At 35.4% G+C, this 21,687-nt stretch overlaps 2 protein-coding genes and 1 non-coding gene across 3 annotated transcripts; 1 reads left to right on the forward strand and 2 right to left on the reverse strand.

The window, feature by feature from the left end:
• On the reverse strand, positions 18–90 carry TRNAA-AGC. Its single transcript has one exon. It is a non-coding gene; the product is annotated as a tRNA-Ala (tRNA).
• LOC109837221 (actin-related protein 2/3 complex subunit 4) lies at positions 121–10,621 on the forward strand. Its single transcript, XM_020405372.1, has 8 exons — positions 121–220; positions 415–480; positions 2,049–2,101; positions 3,052–3,079; positions 4,031–4,105; positions 6,918–7,022; positions 7,133–7,222; positions 10,203–10,621. The coding sequence occupies exons 1-8, from the start codon at positions 218–220 to the stop codon at positions 10,290–10,292; spliced, it is 510 nt and encodes a 169-aa protein (XP_020260961.1). The 5' UTR covers positions 121–217; the 3' UTR covers positions 10,293–10,621.
• LOC109837222 (probable sucrose-phosphate synthase 2) lies at positions 11,546–20,603 on the reverse strand. The gene is made up of 12 exons (XM_020405373.1): positions 20,379–20,603; positions 18,235–18,467; positions 17,704–17,767; positions 16,540–17,238; positions 15,445–15,564; positions 15,241–15,372; positions 14,318–14,494; positions 14,183–14,236; positions 14,036–14,098; positions 12,729–13,682; positions 12,519–12,646; positions 11,546–12,067 (listed from the first exon to the last, which is right to left on the reverse strand). Exons 1-12 carry the CDS (start codon positions 20,601–20,603, stop codon positions 11,779–11,781), a joined length of 3,138 nt encoding a protein of 1,045 aa, XP_020260962.1. The 3' UTR covers positions 11,546–11,778.

The following is a 21,687-nucleotide window of genomic DNA, read 5'->3' on the forward strand; positions in this document are numbered from 1 at the left end:
AAAAGGGAAACGTAACATGGAGATGCGGGGTATCGATCCCCGTACCTCTCGCATGCTAAGCGAGCGCTCTACCATCTGAGCTACATCCCCGACGCTGTTTGATTTGAATACACATTATAATATTTAACTTCTCAAACTAAGCCAGGGGGCTTTTCAGCCTTCGTCTCCTTGGCTCGTCACCAATTCGCATCTCCTCGCTTCCCCGCTGTACTGTGTCATGGTAAGCGCGATCTACTCTGCTCTCATCATTTACCTTCTATTAAAGTTAATGGCATACAATTTGGGGGTTTTTGTTAACTTGATTTCTCAAAATTTTTTTTTCGAAATTTCCATGATATCCATCTTAAGTTAGTTGCTGCTTTAGATTTTGAAACGCTTTTGGGGATCTCAAATTTTTCGTTCTGAAATTTGCAGGCAAACGCTCTGCGATTGTATCTCAAATGCATCCGCAACACTCTCGAGGCTGCAATGTGCTTACAGGTTTCCTTGTGTTGAATTTTTATTATTTCAATCTAATTCTGCTTTGAAAATTATTACGCTTGTTATTTACTGCTTCTACCAAAACCCTTGATTAGAAATTTCGTAGGTTTGTGATCTGTGGGGGTTTTGGTGTATTCTTTAGAAAAAAGTGTGGGTATGGAGTTTCAAGATGAAACTTGGGTGAATGGGAAAAAAATTGACTAGAAAAGAGATCATAATCCCGGAGAAAACTGACGAATGCTAAATGATTTCCAATCATTGAAGGAATTTTAGGAGAATAATTCGGTTTGTTGTTGCAGGTGGATGATAAGATCTGTACCAGTTACGGGTATGGAGTGTCCTTCTATGAAAACTGATTACGAGAATACGGGAAAACGAGAAATTACCAAAAGGCATAAGTTTCAAGTAACTTCAAGTTGGCTGGGAATTTTACTGGAATCATACTACTTGCCACGAGAAATTTGATGCCTTGTGATGAGTTGCGAGATAGATTTTAAGTGGCTTCGTGATGAGATTCTATGCAGGAGAAGAAGGAATTTGTGCTCGAATGCTTTGTTTACTTTGGCACTTAGAGGCCTTCACATTCTCAAAGGTTGAAATTAATGGTGATAATTGATCATAATCTTCTGGCCTCTTTGGATGTTAAGGAACATTCTTTTGTTGACCTTTGTTTCTACATTTATCATATCAGTGTGGACCATCACAGGTTAGGCTTTTCAACGAGGGTTCAGCTCTGTTGAAATATAGTAATCCCTTTTTTTGGGGGTTGGGGTGGGGGTGGGGGTTTAATACCTTGTTACCAGATTTTATCTTAGCAATCTCTTTAGAAGCTAGTAACAGGTGGTATGTAATGCATGGAATCCCCAAATGACGTTGTGTAAAAAGGATGCAGAACTTTCCCATTTGCAATTAGTTCCACCATACCTATACTGTTTCGAGAAATACTATGGTGATATCTGGCCAAGAGTTTTGTCTTGTTCTCTAAGGGCCTTTGATATATTAGAGAAAATTCTGTATTGCAACTTTATTAACTTTGTTCTATTCAGTTTTCTTCCATGCATATGAAAAACATATGATTAGAGTCCTAACTGCTAAGCTAGGTGCTCTTATCCATAGAAACTAGATAAAATAGTGTATGTATATGTACATGTATATGTGTGTGTGTGTCGATCGAGAGAGAGAGAGAGAGAGAGAGAGAGAGAGAGAGAGAGAGAGAGAGAGAGAGAGAGAGAGAGCAATTTGAAGGAACTTGGTACCAATCACAAGTTTTTGTGCTTGGTAGTTGGTAGTGAGATGATAATCACGTGGACAGATCTGTTCATTCCTCTTTATGTATTGTGATTATGTACTGTTTCTTACCTTTTAAATCCTTTTAGATGGACTGGTACTCGTACTCTGGTAGTGCTTTATTCACCTTGATTTCTTCTCTTGTTTATGTCTTATTTTATGCTTATTTCTGTTTATACTGGAATTGCTTTTAATTTAACATTTCACAAAATAATTGTCTATTAAATTGATTGTCTTATCAATAACTAAAATTAATTGGGTGTAACTTGATTACTTCACAGAATTTTCCTTGCCAAGAAGTTGAAAGACATAACAAGCCAGAGGTTGAACTGAAGTAAGTACTATCAACACTATGCCTTCAATATGATTGTTTGATCATAACTTCAGATTGGAGTACTTGCCTATTTCTAGCCTTTACCATCCATTAATTAGTTCGCACCTACAATTGTCTCAAAATGACCAAATTGTGCATAAACCTTTTGCTTCACATACTGGAGGGGTGAAAATGTCCGAACTCCTTTGAATTCTTCAGACTTCAGAATTTTAATTTTAGCATCATCTATGCACTGATGGGAATGTTTAAATATGTTTAATTGCATCTTTTTTTGGTCGTAGTGTTATAAAAATATTTGAAATCTTAAATGGTCCATAATCAACATTCTAACTAAATTTGCTAGGTAAAAAATGGGTCCTTTTCCCCTTGTTCTGTTTATAGTTCTATATTTATCTCTTTATTACTGGGTTTTTTGGCTATATAAGCCCAAATCATCCATATTTATTAAAACAGCCCCCAAATATTCGACATTGAGCTAGTATGTCCCCAAAATGAATATTCTCTCAATATATTCCTCATATTTTTTGTTAAGTCACTTGGGTGCATACTAACTTAATGCTGAGGACCTGGGAGGCATTTTAATGAATATCAAGATTTGAGGGGCATTATAATAAATATCAAGGTTTGGGGGTGCATTAATAAATATTGATGATGTTTATATAATTGTTCAATGAGGGAGGGGACTAGTTTACATATGTAGGTAGGTAGGAATATTTTGTTTAAAACTTTTATCATTTAATGCTTGGTACTGTGATCTAGGTTCATATCTACCCCTCCTTCCTACCATCCCCCATACCCCACACCCCGACTCTCTGGGTCTGAGTTGCTTGTCCCAGATAACATTTGTTTTTTTACTCGAATCTACCATTTGCATGCTGTAACAGTTCCAATCTTTAATCTATTTTAAGTGCATTTTGTTAAGTATCTCATAGTCCTTTTATCTTTTGCAGGACCAGCCCAGAACTCTTGTTGAATCCAGTAAGATTTTGAGACAGCCTACGTACAAAGTACTTTAGAGAGCCACATTCCTGAAATTCCTGAAGTTTGTGGATTCTATTTCAATGTATTTATAGAATAAGTTTCTTTCTTAGATGTGTCGCTGTTCTTTTCTGTTTTAAATATATTGGCATTTTGCAGAACTGAAAACTTATCGTTTATTTTCTTTGTAAAGTTGCTTATTCCTTTTTGGACTCATGTCCATCTTTCAGTTCTGTTATTAGGTCATTTTCTCTTTCTTGGGTTTGTTGCCCTTTCTCTTGGCTTTGACCTACCTGTCTTAGAATTAGTCTTCTTTTCTTGAAGTTATACTTGTGAGTTGTGACTGACATGTGACTCAGGTAACTTAAAGAATGGCCCTTAGACTAGTTCCCTCTGAATGCTACTAGCAATTATTTAACAACAAACATATCGTACTAATGCCGAACATGATCTAGTACTCTTTTCGAAGTTTATGTTTGTTATCAAAAGAACATGATCTAGCAATCTTTTCGAAGTTTATGGTTGTTATCAGAAGTGTTAACTTTCTGCACCTATCTGCTTCATTTGGATATTCATATACTTTTATCTATGTGACAATCTATCTGTGCTTTTCAACCCTCTTTCCTATGTTTTTTTAGCTCCACAATACTCTAAATCACAGAGAACTTTGTAAATCTGTGGCACAACATTTGCAAAAGATCATTTTTGGCATTTGGGAAACAGAAGAATGCATGTGTATGCATGTGCATGTATGTGTGCTTTTAGACGCTCAACTTGAAACTAGTTTGTTTGCGTGATAGTAAAAAGAGACCTTATTACTTAGCACCTGTAATTAACTAATCAACAGAATGCAGTTTGCTTGAACCTTCAAAAGTCAATAGATTCTACATGTGAAAATCTTGAACTCATATATTTTTGTTAAAATGCATTTTGTCCCATACTATTTTGCAGGTTTTGATATGCCGAAATGAGGCAGAGAAGTGCCTGATAGAGACGTCCATTAATTCTATTCGTATTAGCATGAAGGTACATTTCCAACCACTTATGATATTTCTTTGTTGTATAAAGTTGCATGTCAAACATTTAGCTTATTTGATGGATTGCATGGATGTTGGCTGGAAAGTGAACTAACAAGGAAATGCACAAAAAAAAAACCGATGTACAAGTTTAGATTAATTCAATTCCAGTGGTATTCGAAATTATTTTATTGTTTAATGCTGGTACATCAAGTTTTAGTTAGTTTACCATGTCAAACAATTTAGTCATGCATAATATGTTGACTATGACTTTCAAGATAATTTTATGCACTAATATGTCTGGATGGGTAATAATGGGGGAAAAAATTCATGTAGCATGGATTACACCATGTATAAAGGAGGCTTAGTAGATAGCTGACCTTTCTGAGATTTCCTGTACCATGATAATATCTGCAACCTTGAAATTCATAAATTTGTTGTTTGCTTCTTGCATGCATTGGACCATCCTTTCTTTAGGTGATTGCAAATGAGTCTCATAACAATGTCCAGGTAGGGTTAGTCATCTTTATTTTAAAAAAGAATAGTATTAGGTGAATGTACAGTGAGTAAGACATGCAATACAACTTCCTTCTAATCAAGAATGCTTGGACTGTTGCAGACATTTCACTTTGCTGCAACCTTCCCTTCTATTTCCTAGACATTTTGCAATATCTCAATGCTTTGCAGTCAAAGTAAATTGCACCCATTTTACAGTAATCTTGATGGTCCTGATGGTTTTTTTGGTGGTTACTGTAACATCATTACCATAGGCAGGCAGACTTGTGTAGAAGTTACTGAGTTTCTTTTTGGCTGTTGCTCATTAAGAGTTTAATAATCTAATAAATTGTATTATGTGTCAGAAAATGTCTCTGTCTAAAAGCTAAACCACAAATTATAGAAATGCTCCTTTTCTATTGTAAGTTATGGGAAAGAACGATTTTTCATTAAAACCTGATCAGTTTGTTTCAAATCCAGCTTTATGTGAATAGATGTTTAAATGTCTATGGATGATGATTAATTTTCTTCACTATTTTACCATGATCACTTCATGCTCCGCTGTTTTTCTGTTGGGTCAGGAGTTACATTCTCCCTCATTTAGCAACATTTGACTTATGCCCGTTTCAGCTTTTAGGAGCGAGTTCTCAAGTTTTGATCTCGTAGCTACGTGCGTAGTTTATAGCTGACTAGAAACTGCTGACTCTTGATGCCTTTCTCACTTAGCCTAGACAAATTTGAGGTGAATTTGAAATGCTTTCATGATCATGTAAACTATTGGATAATGCCTACAACTGTACTTACTAATTACCCATGATAATATTCACCCAGGTCAGACAATCAATTATTGCCACAGCACTTATGGAGATAGAGACAATTATATTTTTAAAGGTGGCGAGAGCTCTGTATATCTAATTAGCTAAGTTACATGGGTATGGGTGCAGTTGCATGTGCGGGTACAAGGACAGGAAATTTGTAAAAGGTAGGGTACGGGACACGGCTACACATACATACATAATAATAATTTACATGAGATCAATATTATTTTTTCATTTAATATGTTATGAAACAAAACTCCTATAACATTTATATGTTTCTTTTATACAATCAATATTATTTTTTCATTTAATATAAATTATAAAATTGCTTTTTTTAAGTTGATATACAAAAGACCCTTTATAATCACAGTTTTGAACTGGGTACAAACTGAAAAGAACCCAACTTATGTCCAACGTGGTTTAAGAATTACATGTGAAGTGTAGATAGACGTCCAAGAAGTGTACGACGTGTGTTTTAAATTAAAACATGTATTATATAACTGAGTATACATTTGAATAAGTGTATGCAAATTTCCAAGGAGTGTCCATTGAAGTTTCGGTGTTGGGTATGGGTACGGTACGAGTACTACACAACACGACACAGGTATGGCTCGAAATAGAAGTACCCATGCAACATAGCTAATTAGTCTTCTCAGAGGAGGAATGTTTCCCTGTCACGTATTCCAGGTTCATTTCATCTATTAATCCATCTAAGCTGTTAGGAGAGAGTTTCAAATACCTAGATCTTTCAAGTTCGTGTACCTTTTCTGCATTTCGTGTAAGAACTTCTAACTTGTGATTTGGTATCTGTGCATTCAAAGAGAGAAATTCTGTGTAACTTTAGTGGATAGCAAAAAGGTGTCCACCAAACTTTTTTAGCCACTCATATTGCCTAGGGATCCTTGCATGATATCTGAAAAGGTTTTTTATATTAATAAATGAGTGGCTAGGAAGTTTGGTGAACATCAACTTAAGTTGATAGTAGGTCTCTCTCTCTCTCTCTCTCGTCTCTCTGCGAATATAAATATATGTATATATATGTATATATATATATATATATATATATATTGAAGACATGTAAAATGAGGATTATAATAATATAAATTATCATCTTTTCAGAAAGAGAGAATGTAAGCTATTTTGATTAAAGAACATGATCATGATTCTGATTCCATTAAAATAATCTACCTGATTCCAAACTTTAAAGTCCTAGAGCTTGGTGTGGAAAATTGCAAATTAAGGCTATCAATAAAAAAAAGTATAAATCTAATTATAACCAAAGAGCTGTATAGGTTAATTAGTATCCATGAATAAATTAATTTCGTGAACCTGCCATTTACTTTAACCTTTATACAGCTTAGGATAAACAACAATGACACAGCTTTTTTTTGTCTCTTTGTTTCTTAATGCAAACATCTAATATCAACAAAATTTTAATGTTAGCTTTTGGCTTCTATATTTGGTTGTTAAAACTTAAACTTGTTTGTGTTTTTTGGGTGTTCTATACAGGTAAAGCAAGCAGATGAGCTTGAGAACATACTTGCAAAGAAGTTCCTTAGGTTTTTATCCATGAGGGCGGAAGCATTCCAGGTTCTCAGGAGAAAACCAGTACAGGTACTTTTATGCATGAAAATAGATTAATAATGCACATATTAAAGCCCAGTTGGCCTAACAATATGTACATTACTCATCGCATCAATTAATTAATGGCGTGTCTCTTCCAGGGGTACGATATTAGCTTCCTAATAACAAATTACCATTGTGAAGATATGCACAAGCACAAGCTTATAGACTTCATTGTGCAATTTATGCAGGTATGTTCTTTTACTTTAAAAATGTTCTCTTTTCTGAATTGCATTGCTTTGTTAATATCTTTCATTATTTGTGGAGAAACATTGAAGACCTCTGTCTATCGGTGTTTGTGTGAATAATTGAACCAAGAGTAAGTTTTAAGCTCATAATTTTCATTTAGATCCATATACGGATTCCATGCTTCCTTGTGCAAACTCTTCCACGCTCATTGGATTGCAGTGAAGTGCAATTCTATCATCAGACCATGCATGAAATCTGATGTACGTTGATGCCTGAAGACCTTAAACCTTGTTTGTTGTGTGGAAAAAATTTTGCAGTAGCTGCTAGTTCTCAAATTGCTCGTAGTGTTCCAATCCCCTAACTCTGTTTTCTTCCTCCTAACAACTAATTGATAAAAAATGTAAAAGTAGTTCCGTATAATGTATGTGTGCATTCCCTTATTTGTTCATGTGCATTTATTTCTGCAGAGTAAACAAGTTTTTAGCTTTGTAATGTGCATGTGAGCGCGTGGATGATAAGTTATGCTTCAGTTTACTTTCCACTGTAGCATTGAATGAGACAAACTCGCACTATTCATAAATTTTATCGACTAGAACTGTGAATGAAACAAACTTGTATCATTCATGAATTTTCAAGTGCATTGAAGCCTAAACAATTCACGCTGGTCAAAAAGATGGGTAGCTGCTAGTAGATTAATTGTTAGTTGGTAGCTATGACTGCTGAAGGGTAAATAAGTTCCTCACTTGTTTTCTTTCTGCTTACATTTTCTTGTTAAGGATTAAAATTAAGCTGTGTTTTTTCAGTTCTCCTTTAGAGGCCATTTGAAAATCAACATTCACAAACTACAAGGCCTGATAAGATGATTAACAACGATTTCTCTTGGCTCCAATTCTACACTCTTTTTTCTGCATATTTCAATGTCTTAAGTGCATAATATATATAGTGTAGTTCAAATAGCCACTCAGTACTTTTTTGTTCATTTTGATATATATTTTTTTAAATTTCTAGGGGGGCTATTGTCAACCTCTAGAATTAGAAACTTCATGTGTTTAATATTTAATCTTTGGAAGATTTAATGCGATCCTTTGCTAATATCTTGTGATCATGCTAATCTCATATTGCAGTCCATATGAGATAGATGATACTCCATGTTAATATTATATGAAAGCTCTTTCTCAATTCAATACAATGCTCAGTTCTCGCAATTGTGAGCTGAAAATGCTCTAAATTCTTGATCCTTGAGCCCTGATATCAGATAAAACTTTGTAAAATTGGGCCAGGATTGAAACTGACCCAATTTTGTGTTGTTTCTTGTTTGTCAAAATTCTGGGCTAAATCTGGCCCCAAATTTTGTGCCCAAATAGTGTCACTAAACTAGTTTTGTTTTGGACCATGAGGGTTTGGTTCAAAACAAAACTAGTTTAGCACAAAACTAGGCCAAAACTGGTCCTGGCCCAGTTTTGCTCCGTTTGCCAAACTCACCCTAAGTCTAACTTTATGTGCTTTCTTTTCTACTGAAAGTTGTAGTTACTTGATCTCAACTGCTGAAGCATAATCACATTCAGTGTGTTACTTCATTTGGGTTTTTTAGGAGAAGATGTTGAGAGATTTTATGTTAAACATGTGAAGCCTTTCTTCGCTTGCAGTTGGTCTAAAGTTTGCATCCCACATTGTTGACACAGTCCACAACACTTTAATTCTACATAAACAAGAATTTAATGCGTGAAAGAATATATTTGTAGTATGTTAATGTGGAGGTCGTTGTTAAGCTAATCTACAACTCAAACCTGTTGGCAAGGTGAGGGCCAGCAAGTTAGCAAATACAAAAATGAAAAACTTTCTGTATTCTTATAATTTTTAATTCTTCAGCTAAGAGAATTACTCTGAAAGTCATTATAGACAGACGTTAAAATTCTGGTGTTACTTTAATTTGCGGAAATTTTGTACTCTACAGGCAACCTAAAAAATATAGTGATTGTCTGCAAAGAAGGGACGTATTAGGAAATATGTTCCGGTGCTATCACAGTTATGTATGTCATCCCACTACCTTTCACCGTGGTCTTTGAATTGTTAACAGTGCTTGCTAGTCTTCCATGAGATTAAACAATTATCAAGTGAGACATGATGAATGAAAGTGGAGAAGCTAGTGTTGTCAGTCTAGATGCACTCAGGGAAGAATAGTTTTCATAGAACAGTGTCACATAGGTAGAACATAAGTAGCATTGAGTAAAATACATCTAATTATATCAGCATAGAGCATGCAGAGGTGATAAAAAGCATGTTATCATCTGGATATCTCCCAGAGGTGGGAGTCCATGTGTGTGTGCTTGCATTTAATCCAGGCGTATATGATATAAGAATCTAAATCTTTGATCATCATACAGAACTCTATATTGTCCATATTCGTTATCATATAGTTGTAAGACTGGATTCCTCAGTTTCTGAGTGAATCCAACATAAAATGACATGCTACATAGTCCGCAAATGAGCTACTTAGAAGAAGTGACAGTAGCATATCTAACGGAGCAACGAGGATGTAGAGGTAGGCTAAACGACATGGATATAAAGTTGTAAACAACAAAAATGTATAACAGCTGTTAATTTTACTAAAGAGATGACTTCAAATGAAAAATTGGAAAAAAATTGAAAAAATTTCATGCACCTGAACCCACTGGGATAAGCTTTATGTTATATTTTAAATTGATGCAGTTTGAAGGTGGGTATAGACCCATAGAGGTAATCCATATCCCCCAAATGCATTTAAACACATGTACATGCCCATTCAGTTCTTTAAGCCATTTGATTTTTGGTCATAAACATACTATCTTATGATAAAAGTTCCCCTGGATATATTCAAAAGTTTTAGACTAAGATCCAGAGCAGCATAAAAAACATCTGCATGTTAAAAAGTTTTACATTTTTTTCCCACTTTATCTTGTTCACATTTATGGCGTTTTTAACTTGAATTGTCTTACGATGTAGGATATTGACAAGGAAATCAACGAGTTAAAACTTTCAGTGAACACACGTGGACGCCTAGTAGCGACTGAGTTCCTCAAGCAGTTTGTCTGAAGTTTCCTTATTTGATATAACACATACAATACATATACATGTAACATAAGTAGGAAATGGTCAATTCACAAGCCTATTGTTCTTTTGACAAGGATGAAGGATAAGTTACTGAAGCTTATCAGGTGTTCATGACACGTTTTTGTTGGAGATTCTTGTGTTGTAACTTCTTGCTTGAGTTGTTGGGCAAATGCCAGATTGTCTCTATGCAAACTGAAATGCACCAACTAAGATGAAAGTTACATATTTTGGATTAGTCATTCATACAAGCTTCAGCGATGTCAGAAGATTCTCAAACAGAAAGTACTGAATCTATGTTGTATCTTTACTTGTATCACACCCGATCCAATTATACAAGGATAAGCTTTAGGCCAAATCCATGAAAGTTAATGGAGATAAATACTGCTGTCTATCATCATCCATCCTTATTTCTGGAGACTTTTCTTTGGCTTATGAGTCATAGGCATTTTGCTATTGCATTGGTGCGCTTAAAACTGTGTGTTTCAAAAGATTTATATAACTGTTCTTTCTTCAGAAAATAGAGAGTTCTCAAACTCGCAAGTTGTCAAACCTGGTAAGTGCTCCTTAAGCCCCTAAAACTGCCATATCAAAAGACTGAAAAGCAGTAAAATTTCCTTCATCTCCCTTAGCTTCCCAATCAAATAGAAAGAAATTGTTTGAAGAGATACATTGATTGTGATGGTTCTTGAAGGCTTAGAGTGTCTGCCAAGCCTTTGGAAGATGAGCTTGGGGTCGTTCACGGAGACAAGATTTGAATCTTTATACTGATATCAACCCCCCCACCCCCACCCCACCCCAACCAAACAAAACCGTTGCTTGTTAATGCTTTCTCCTTTATATTCTTGGATTTTGTATTGAAAAGGCTTCATCTGCATGTCTATGTCCTTACAAGTATACATGTTTTTCCATAGTCATTCTATGATGCTAAAAGGAAATGATGGTAGCAAGATGCTTAACATCAGTATCACATTTCATACGCTAATGTGTGATAGACATTGGTAAGTCCAAATGACAGTCATATTTTGGATTTAATATGATAAGGATATAGACTCTTATTTCTAATTTTATAAGTGAGAGCCATCACTTTCAGCTAATGGTTTTATCAAATACAACGTAAATCTGTGTGATAAAACTTAACTTTACATCTAAGAAGAAACAATATTTGGGACAAATATAAACACTTAATGATGCCTACAAGGCAAAGTTAGTCTTCATAAAGAACTGAAAACCTGAGATAAGTGAAATAAGATTTTTTCCGCTTCAGCTTTTGCGTTCCAATCTTTATAAAAAATTTTGGTGTACTTGAGCTTGTAATTTTGTACAAGGTTATAGAACCACATACAATCTGATATCAGATCAAATTTTAGTATAAAAGATCTGTACTCAGAAATATTACATACACCTCATCAAACATTAATGAGATCTTCTTTTCAAAAAAATAGTGTAGAGCCAAGAAATTATCACCATATCACAATCCAGAAGCAGCCTTAGATGCTTCTTTGAATGCCTTAATGATCTCCACAGATCGAACTCCATCCTCAGTATAGACGATGAGGGGGCTCTCACCAGGAACAATATCTTCTCTTTGGTAGCTTCCTGCTGTCCTCAACAGCTCTTCGGATCCTTTCTCCACAATACCTTTCATGATAACAGTCTTGTGGGACCCCGATATTAACTCTTCGTGGTCAGTGTCTCCTTTCTCTCCAAGAATCACGTACATGTTTGTCACGCTCAGGCCCCAACGCACAAATAGATACCTTGTATGAAGAAACAAAGTTATATATATGCGTGTTTGGTTGCGCGTTGTTGAATTGGAATACAGTGTTGGACAATCATCTCCTTGTTTTCAACAAGTTTTCATCAAGTAGGAAATAATTTCAACTAAGGCGATGAATGTACATCCAATATAGAAGGCAACTCAATTTGGGACCATGCATCAGACATACTACAATATTAGTTTAAGCTTATGAAATAGACCCTCTGGCTCCGAAGAGCTTGACTTCAGATGTAATGGATTGCCTTACGAAGACACTGACGTATGAGGGAGGAAATCAATGCTGGTATAACGTGTTGGCTCAAGTCGAGTGAATTCAGGAAAAAGTCATTTTCGAACATCAGAATGTTTGAAATTGAAGATGAACTGAGTACCTGAACATTAATATGCTGATACTAGGAGTCGTAAAATTTCATACAAATATCAGAAAATACCTGAGTGCTTGAGACCGAGATGCCAAAAGAGGAATGACTTGCAACCGTGTAGAACTCCTACAGTACATAAGATGGCATCTGAGACCACGCATCCGAAGCTTCTGACGTAGCTCATCAACTGGTCTTACCTGAAACAAGCATACCATAAATTTCTTAAATATTTACTATTTCCATAATTCTACAAGAAATCCACATTAAGTTAGAATATACCTTGGTTGAATCTTTAATCATAAATGAGATACAGTGGGCATTACTCGCTGTCAAATCCTCAACAACAGATTTACCCTGAGAATTCATCAATTTTGCTATGGTCCTCTTAACTCCATCATAACCCCAACGATATTCAATATGTGTCGCGTAATCTGGGTCTGCTCGAAATTTTCCCTCGGCATCCAAAGACTGAGAAGTGCCTGGATAATAAACCTCGCTCCCGCTACTGCATATAATTGCATCAAATTCTGTAGGCTGTATTTTCCCCAATTTTAGAAGCTCGAGTGTCTCAGAAATAGGCATCGCAGTTGAGAGAGCAAACCCTGAAATCCTCGACATCTGAGAATCTGACTTAATGGCTTTAAAAACTTCTTTGATCACCTCAATCATTTTCTTCTCAGGATCTCCTTTATCATTATAACAGTCAAGAGCTATCACATAAAGCCTCCGTCGTCTTCGAAGAAGAGGGTATTTTGGTACAACAAGCCCTGAACTATCTGCCTTTTTAGCATTATTAGTACCCGAGGATTCAGGCAAATTCTTCTTGATTTTGTTAAGGATCCGTCTAACTTGGTTTTGTATCTCTGGATCCCCTTCTGTTGCTTCATCAAGTTCATTTGAGTCAACAATCTCTCCATTGACAGAATTTTTCTCCCCATCGATTGATAGCCTAAGAGAAGACTCATGAACATCCTTTAAGGAATCTCCTAGAGATTCCTCAACAGCAACCTCATCAGTAGGAGTGTCAGTTTGCCACTGAGGATGCCTCATTCTACAAGCTGCTACTCTTGTTAGATAAGTGCGACAATGCTCAGGCCAAGAAAAGCGATGGATGTTCTTCCAACCATTTTTCCTGCATTCACTCCATAGATTCTTATCTGCAACGAGCTTTAAAAGTGCATCGGATATGGCTTTTTGATCATGTGGGTCTACAAGTAGTCCATTGTTCAGTGCCTAAAATAAGCAACATGAGGAAAAATTACATTCATGAATATATTATAATGTCCTATGATTTCAGGTAAACAAACACCAATTCTATTTTAAAATAGAACTGGAAGAGGTTTAGCAGTAAATTCAACAAAAACTAATGGTTCAAAAGTTCTCAAATTAGCATGTGAGTATCACATGGAAACAGTCAGGAGAAAATTTCCAATGTTTGCATAACAAAAGGTACTAAATTACTAGCCTATGGTATATAAATGCTATGAAAAGATCGTGAGGGTATATAAATGCAAAGAGAGCGAAACTATATGGCATTTAAGTGCTACTTAGCCTATGCTGTATGAGTTACAGGAAGATAGGCATACCCGCTGAATATCGACAGGCCCACCATTTCTGGTGGCTACCATCGGAAGCCCATGAGCAGCTGCCTGCAAATTTTTTTCCCAAAAATCTCAAACTAGCAGTTCAACCCGAAACTGTACTTTGATAATTTAATATAAAACAAGATTCACCTCAATCAAAGTAAGACCAAAGGGCTCGACTAGTGCAGGATTTATAAAGACACCCTGCAAGAAAAAACAAAAGGAAATTTTAATAATTCCAGAAGGTTAATTTTCGAGCATCTAGTATATTTTTTATCAGCTAACCTTTGTTTTTGCAGCGAGCCTGTATATTTCAGGGACATCAGATTGGTTATGGTGCTTAGGGTATGCCACTAGTCCATACAGATCGTATTTATCGATCAGCTTTAGAACGGTTGTGAGAACATTGGCATTGCCTGTGGACATCTCATCTATGTCGTCTCTGTTTCCCATTATCAACGTCTGAAAGGAGATGCAACTTCAGAGGTAAGTGAAAGATTTGTAGAGGGACCTGTCTTTAAATTAATGTGCAGTGTTATCAAAAAACTTGTATAAGGTTTTGGCACCTTTTCTTTTTCATCTTTACATACGTTCAGAAGAAAGAAATAAGGAACATGGGTAAGATTATAGCAAAAAGAATGCAAACAAAGAAATCAAACAGAAACCCAGTAAGTCTCAGGTATTAGATAGCCATGCAAACTTTTCTCAGTTCAGGTTAATACAAAATTGTTCATAAATCCAGACATTTAGAAAACAAATTCCAGATTACAAAAACAGTCACAGAAAACAACCACGTGAATCCAAATCAGCAATATTATTAGTATACTAAATATTTGCATCATCGCCATTATTTATTTACTATCACAATATCATTCATCTTAACCGTGCTTTGCCTAAAATGACAAAATTAAATAACCTTTGTATGCATAAGACTAATAAGGATATTTATAAGTAGTTCAGCGAGCTAATATTAGACACTCACTTCTGTGTATAAAAGACATAATCCTCTCTCTGCACAAAACTTAGAACCTAAGGTTATCATTAAAGGCAGTGCTGTGAAAAGGCGTTCTACTTAACTTACACCAATATATACATCCATCTTAATCTGACAAAATATAGGAGAAATTTTCTATATTTTAACAACGAATTTTAATAAGCGGAGAACTAATCATGAAAGTTCACATATACAGTTGCAAGCGAGTCCTTACGAGATTTGCAAGGTTTCTCAATGGGCGGCATTCCCCAAATGCTTTCAGTAGTGTAGTGATGTTCTTTTTAGGGTCAGGCCTTGATAGAGCCAGGATCATTGGCTTGTGAGGATTTGTAAAGAATCGCATCACCTGTGATAGGTGTCATCTCAAGTTAGATTAAGACATGAATGTTAAGCTTCTTCAATTAAAAAAGTTCCTTACCTCAGACCAAATAGGTGGAACTGACTTTGGAGAACTTATAATTGCAGCCAGGTCAACATCTGCTTCAGCTTTTTCTTCCTGAACCACGACATTGCTAAAATCCATACCAGGGGGAATAACCTGCGAGAATTTGACTCAAAACTGATTCCATGAAATTGTAACATAATCATGGTTCAAGAGCTAATTGACAGAACTTCTTATAATAATTTATTAATGACATTGTTATTGTTTACAAATAAAGGAGATGTCACATCCAGAGTTGCCAAAGATGCACTATTTGATAACATGTTCAAGAAGAATCCAAATTCCAAAGAATCCAAATTCCATGGAATCCATACTTTAAGGGCAGATTTTGGAAATAGACCTTTTAAATAGTTATTTACAATTTTTGATCTAGTCCTAACTTAATTAGCATTTTCGACCTAGTTCATGAAACTAGGTTGAAATTGGTGAATAGAACTTCACGGAAATTGGCAATCCCGTGAAGTTTAAACATAGAAAACTTCACGAGATTAGCAATCCCGTGAAGTTTTAATTAGCAATTTCGACCTGGTTTCATGAAACTAGGTCAAAATTCCTAATTAAGTTAGGACTGGGTCGAAGATTGTAAATAAATGTTTAAATGGTCGATTTTAAAAATTTGTCCTACTTTAAAACATGTCATGGAAAGTTACCCAATCTTTGAGAAAAGGAAGGGGCAGATATAAAACACAGAAAGGCATTGCAAATAAAGATTTTAAAAAGCTCGCTGTGTAATCATTTCAATTCACCAAGTTCAACGTCATCCAAATTAGTCAACATTTATATGTTTCAATGCCACAATAGGATGTTATTTGTAACGAGTAGTTTTACGAATGACTTGTAAAGAGTGTATCAGAAATTACCAAGTAGTTGCGTAGTCTTTGATGTTTATGATTAATAAATTGTTTAAAGTTATATGTGAAATAAATGATGCAAAGAAATGATGCAAAATTCGGGTGATCAATAGTTTTAGCTTGAAAAAAATATAAAAAATGAGCTCAAGAACTTTATAGACACAATAGCATATATAGATGCGTTATATTACGAAGAAAACATAAATGAAATATAACTTACCACCATCCTTGGCATATAACGACCATGGGAACTGACCCCGCGTCTAAGACGAGCCCTCAAAACCTTCTCAAGTTTAACATCGAATCCATCATACAACCCCCATTGCTCCTCAATCTCTTGCTTAGTACTTGTAATAACAAGCTCAGAAGCATCCAACGACAACTCCTCAGCTTCTATCCTCCTCATTATCTTATAAGTCGCATTAATATCCTCCTTCGACTGACGTCCTTGCTTTAAAAGTTGTTCTAGTTTATTTCTTCCCAAAGAATGACCAGTAAGAACCATCGGCACATTTAAAGCACCAGAGAGCAAAGCAGCACAATCACCAGCATCAGCATAATGTCCATGGATGACATAAGGCCACACTGGGTGCCCTCCTCCAACTTGCTCTCCCAACACCTTTGACATATTTAGAATGTGAACTAGAGCTCCATCAACAAATTCTTGTACATATGGCCATAATAATTCTTTTCGGAGATATTTGTCTTGTGGCCCACATGGGATTCTTATGATATAAGCTCCTGCACTCTCTCCTGCATCGTTTCCTTCAGTGTCATAGGAGCCTGAGGTTAGCATCTCTGTTGGCTCACCATAGCTCCAATCAACATCAGGGGAAGAAATTTGGCGAGTGAAAAGATCTACTCTATAAACTCCTGGCATCATCGAGAGAGCTCGGGCTAGTTCCACAACGTATTTTATCTGGAAGGGATAAGAGAATTAAAACTTATTGTACAACGGTAAATCTTAGGTAGATTTATATTTCGGGTTTTTCAGTATTAGCCCCTAAATATTTCATATTTGAAATTAGTCTCTCAAATCATTGAAGATCATCATTAGATTCCCTAATTCTTATGTTATTTTGAAGTAAGTCCCTCAAATCATTGAAATTGTTAATAGGTCCCCTGATTCTCATAAGTAGTTTCAAATTAATCCCTCTAGTCACTACTTCTACTCTTAATTGAAGGAACAAATTTAAAAATAACTTGAGAATTGGAGGATTTAATAACTATTTCAATGATTTGAGAGACAAATTTCAAAGTAACTTAAGAATTGGGGGACCTAATAGCAATTTCAATGAGTTAAGGGACTAATTTTGAAATATGAAAGATTTAAGGTACTAATATTAAAAAAAATCCTTTTTGTTTAAGTGAAATGCTGATATACCTGTCCTCCTGTGTCTGAGTCACGACCAAGCTCCATGTTTTCTCCACGAACAAGTCCATGCAAACTAAACAAGAAGAGCATAAAAAGGATTTGTAAATTAAAAAAAAAATCAATTTAGGATAGCAATGTGAGAAGTACTAAACCAATTCTTATAGTGAAGTTGAAACTATGATAGTTTAGAAAATGCACAGAGATTTGGAAAGTTATTAAAAATATATATTCTTTAATTTCGTATACTCTAGTGGACGAACTGACTCTGTATGCAAAAAAATATTATATCCATAAAGAGAGGATCCTGAAATTGGAAGAGAATGAACAAAGCTATCAAAATTTATATCAATTGAGAATTGGTATTGAAGTTTGCCAGTTAATATGTGCAAATATAAATAACAAAAGTCACTCGTTTGAACATTTGTACTTGATGCCAATATAAGTAGCACGAGCTGTTTGAATTAAAAATTAACGATTAATTTTTTTAAATGATTTTAATCACACAGCTCTGATGGTGCCAGAAAATTAAAGACCATGTACCTTACAAGAACAACATAGAGCTTCTTTCCCTTATTATCATCAGACCAAACAGGGAGATCAGAGAAATTCCTATGAATCTGTTTCTTCGGTGTCTCACTCTGAGCCAACTCTCCCAAATTGTCTCCCTTTTCACCCTCCGACAAATCTTCTGACATGTCCTCAGTGGCATCTCTCCGCCCTTGTTCCCGTTCCCACCTTCTATTTGCAAGCCTCTGGAGATCTTCCCACTCCAGCTGCAAAGTTTCCCATTCAGAAAAGAAAGAAAATTAAGAGTCATCTTAGTTGGAAATTTTTAAAGTTTTAAAAGGGTCAAAAAAATTTCACTCAAGGGGTCTACCTGCAACAATAGAAGTAAGGAGGTATATCCACAGTCGGGATATAATACAGTGGGTATATCCGCAATTAACTCTAAATATATAACAGATAGAAAAAACAAATGTAGAAACTAAAAATTATGTGCCTGAAACCAAATATTTAGGAAATTACTCAAAACATGTCCCTGAGACTGCTTAGGAGAAGATTTATTTCTGATGCTGCTCCTTTTATCAGCCACTTTTTTCTTAAAGATCATAGCTCATATTAGTTGAAAAAGATCAAGGAATATAGATGTTAAATAATCATATAGCCACTTAGTTGCTTGCCACTTCATGACTTTTCAAAATGTGGCCCTAAAAATAATTCAATACCTTAACATACTCTCTTTGAGAAAGAGAGTGAAGTTGTAGCGAAGATACCATGCATTTAAGCGTATGATTCAGTTTCCCACAAAGAGATTTTTTTTCAACCATTCATAGAAAAAAGAATTGTGGGATGAAAATCCCACCAGTGTTTAATTATTTCATGTGGTAGGACAAAAAACACAAAATTCAAGATAAGAAATGACGCAAACCTCCAAACCCAATATATGTGTTTAATTATATTCATGTGGTCCACAAATGAAAATTAACTATAAGCAATATATGAAATCGGGGTTCTCTTCACCTTTAACTGTAAAGCATAGACATCAGAAAGCAACACTGAAACTGGAATTAGTAATACTTATGTCATCTTTGCTAATCTACAGTTATTTGTTTTTTTTGACAATAGCAATGATTGTTTCTCTACCTAAGAAAAAGAATGAGAATGCATGTATGTGAAATAAAAATTGTGGCTGGCCAAGGCCATGGTCAATTTCTATATAAAAAGTTTCTTGATTTCCATGCTTAAAAATTGAATAGTCTAACATCATTCATTCTTATGTAAATCAACATGTTTAAATAATTTATTTCATATCTGCCAACAGAAAAAAAAATCCCATTTATAAACAAAATTAACATGACTTCTGAACAGCAATCAGCTTTTTTTTCTCTCCCTTTTCTCTTTTTTTTTTTTAATCTGCATCACCTTTCCTTAGCTCCTAGAAATTCAAGATTATATATTGTAAGTACACCCTTGTGCTACTTACTGGTGCATTGCAAATATCTTAGGAAAGAAAATAACAAATTTTGAAAGATAAATGGTTAACCTGTATATCAAACTCTTGCGCTACTTACTGGCACACTGCAACTATCTTAGAAAAGAAAATAACAAAATTTGAAAGATAAATCTATAACCCATATATCAAATACAATCAGAATTGTATTGAATCAGAAATATATATTAAGAAAAATCTAAGACTTCTCTTCCTCTTCCAAGAGGTAGTAAATCAGAGCCAATTCCCAAATTTCTACAGATGCTTCATTTACTTTTTAACCCTTCCCCTCTAAATAATTTCATTAGTAAAACCAACACATAAAACAAATATTAAAAAAGATCTCTAGAGAAGGTGATGACACAATCCAAAACTAGCTCCTCTGACAATGAGTAAAGCAAATTAAAAGGGATAAAAACAAAGAAAAGAAAAATTGCAGTACATAACACCCCAAAACTTAAACTACACACACCAAACAGTTGACAAAAAAAAAAAAATCCCAAGAAATGAAAAGAATTAAGAAATTGAAAACAGAGTAACTAACCCAACACCACTTTCACACAGCCTCCCATCAAGATTCAATCTTTCATGAGCAAAGCATCAATCAACCCAAATCAAAACCGACCCATATCATCAAAAACTAATCTTGACAAAAAAAAAAAAACAAAAACCAAAGCAAATATCAAAAGCAAACCTGCTTCTTTTTTCTAGCAAGGTGCCAGATTCTCCAGCACATATTCTCCAATCTAGAGCTCCTCTCCCTCGCATTCCTCGTGGCGACAACCTTAATCCAAGTCCTGTGGAGATCAGTCTCGTCGACTCCCTTCACCACCTCCTCAACAAAGTACTTCGTCGGATTGAATCCTGCGCTGGACAGTATCGCCTCCAGGTACCCATTGATCCACTCGTTGCCTGCCATCGATGCAATTGTATTGTATTTTCCCCCCCCTAGCTTTTGTTTGTTTGAAGGGGGAGAATTGAGTGAGGGGGGCTTTTAAAGGTTTAAAAGTGGCTGTGGTTTTCTTTGGCTCCTCCTCTCTGAGAGATAGAAGCGGGAGAGAGACTGGAGAGAGGGAGGAGAGAGCCTAATCCGTATTTGCAAATTTAATCTCAAAACCTCCCCACATTTGTTTTTAGGGAAAATTTGCAAAATAGACTATTTTTATGAAATATATAGCGAAATAGACCATTTTAAAAAATAATTAGCAAAATAGACCTCTTTTAAAAAAAAGAGGTCGATTTTGAAAAACAAGGCTCAGAAAACATACGGGACTACTAGTCCCGTATGTTAAGAGCCAACTAATCACGGATTAGTGACTCAGAAAACATACGGGACTAGTAGTCCCGTATGTTTTCTGAGTAGAAAATTTCACTAATCCGTGATTAAAACATACGAGACTACTACTCCCGTATGTTTTCTGAACTGTTTTGCAAAATAGACCTCTTTTTGGCCTGTTGGCAAAAAAAAGTTTATTTTGCTAATTATTTAGCAAAACGGTCTATTTTGCTAAATAATTAGTAAAAACGGTCTATTTTGCAATTTTTTCCTTTTTGTGTTGGCGTGAGACTGAGAGCCGCGGGGCGACGACGCTGTTGAAGGCCGGGTTGATTTTGGTTCGGTTATTTCGGGTTCCGTTTAGTTTCAGGCCCTGATTGCCGCTGAACTTGTCCCTCGATGCCTGTGTATGTTAATTTTGTCTCATTTTATCTCCTAAATTATTACTGCAGATCCCGTAAATTATTACCTCGGGTCTCTGCCCACACTATCAATTAAACTGTACGTAGTTGCCGCATTTGATCTCTGTTGGATGACGTACGTGATGACCTCGGTATCAAGAAATTAGTCCAAAAGCGTAAAATTTTTGAGGGTAAAAACCATCAAGACGTTTTTAGAGTTATCACATAGTTTGGATATTTTAACTGTTACGTCTCTAGTTCAGTAATACACGTCCTCCGCAAAAGTCTATACGTGTTGGAGCTGTTCTACTCCTATCATCATATGA

Source organism: Asparagus officinalis, chromosome 4 (genome assembly GCF_001876935.1).
Source record: "Asparagus officinalis chromosome 4, Aspof.V1, whole genome shotgun sequence".
Classification (NCBI taxonomy): Eukaryota; Viridiplantae; Streptophyta; class Magnoliopsida; order Asparagales; family Asparagaceae; genus Asparagus; species Asparagus officinalis.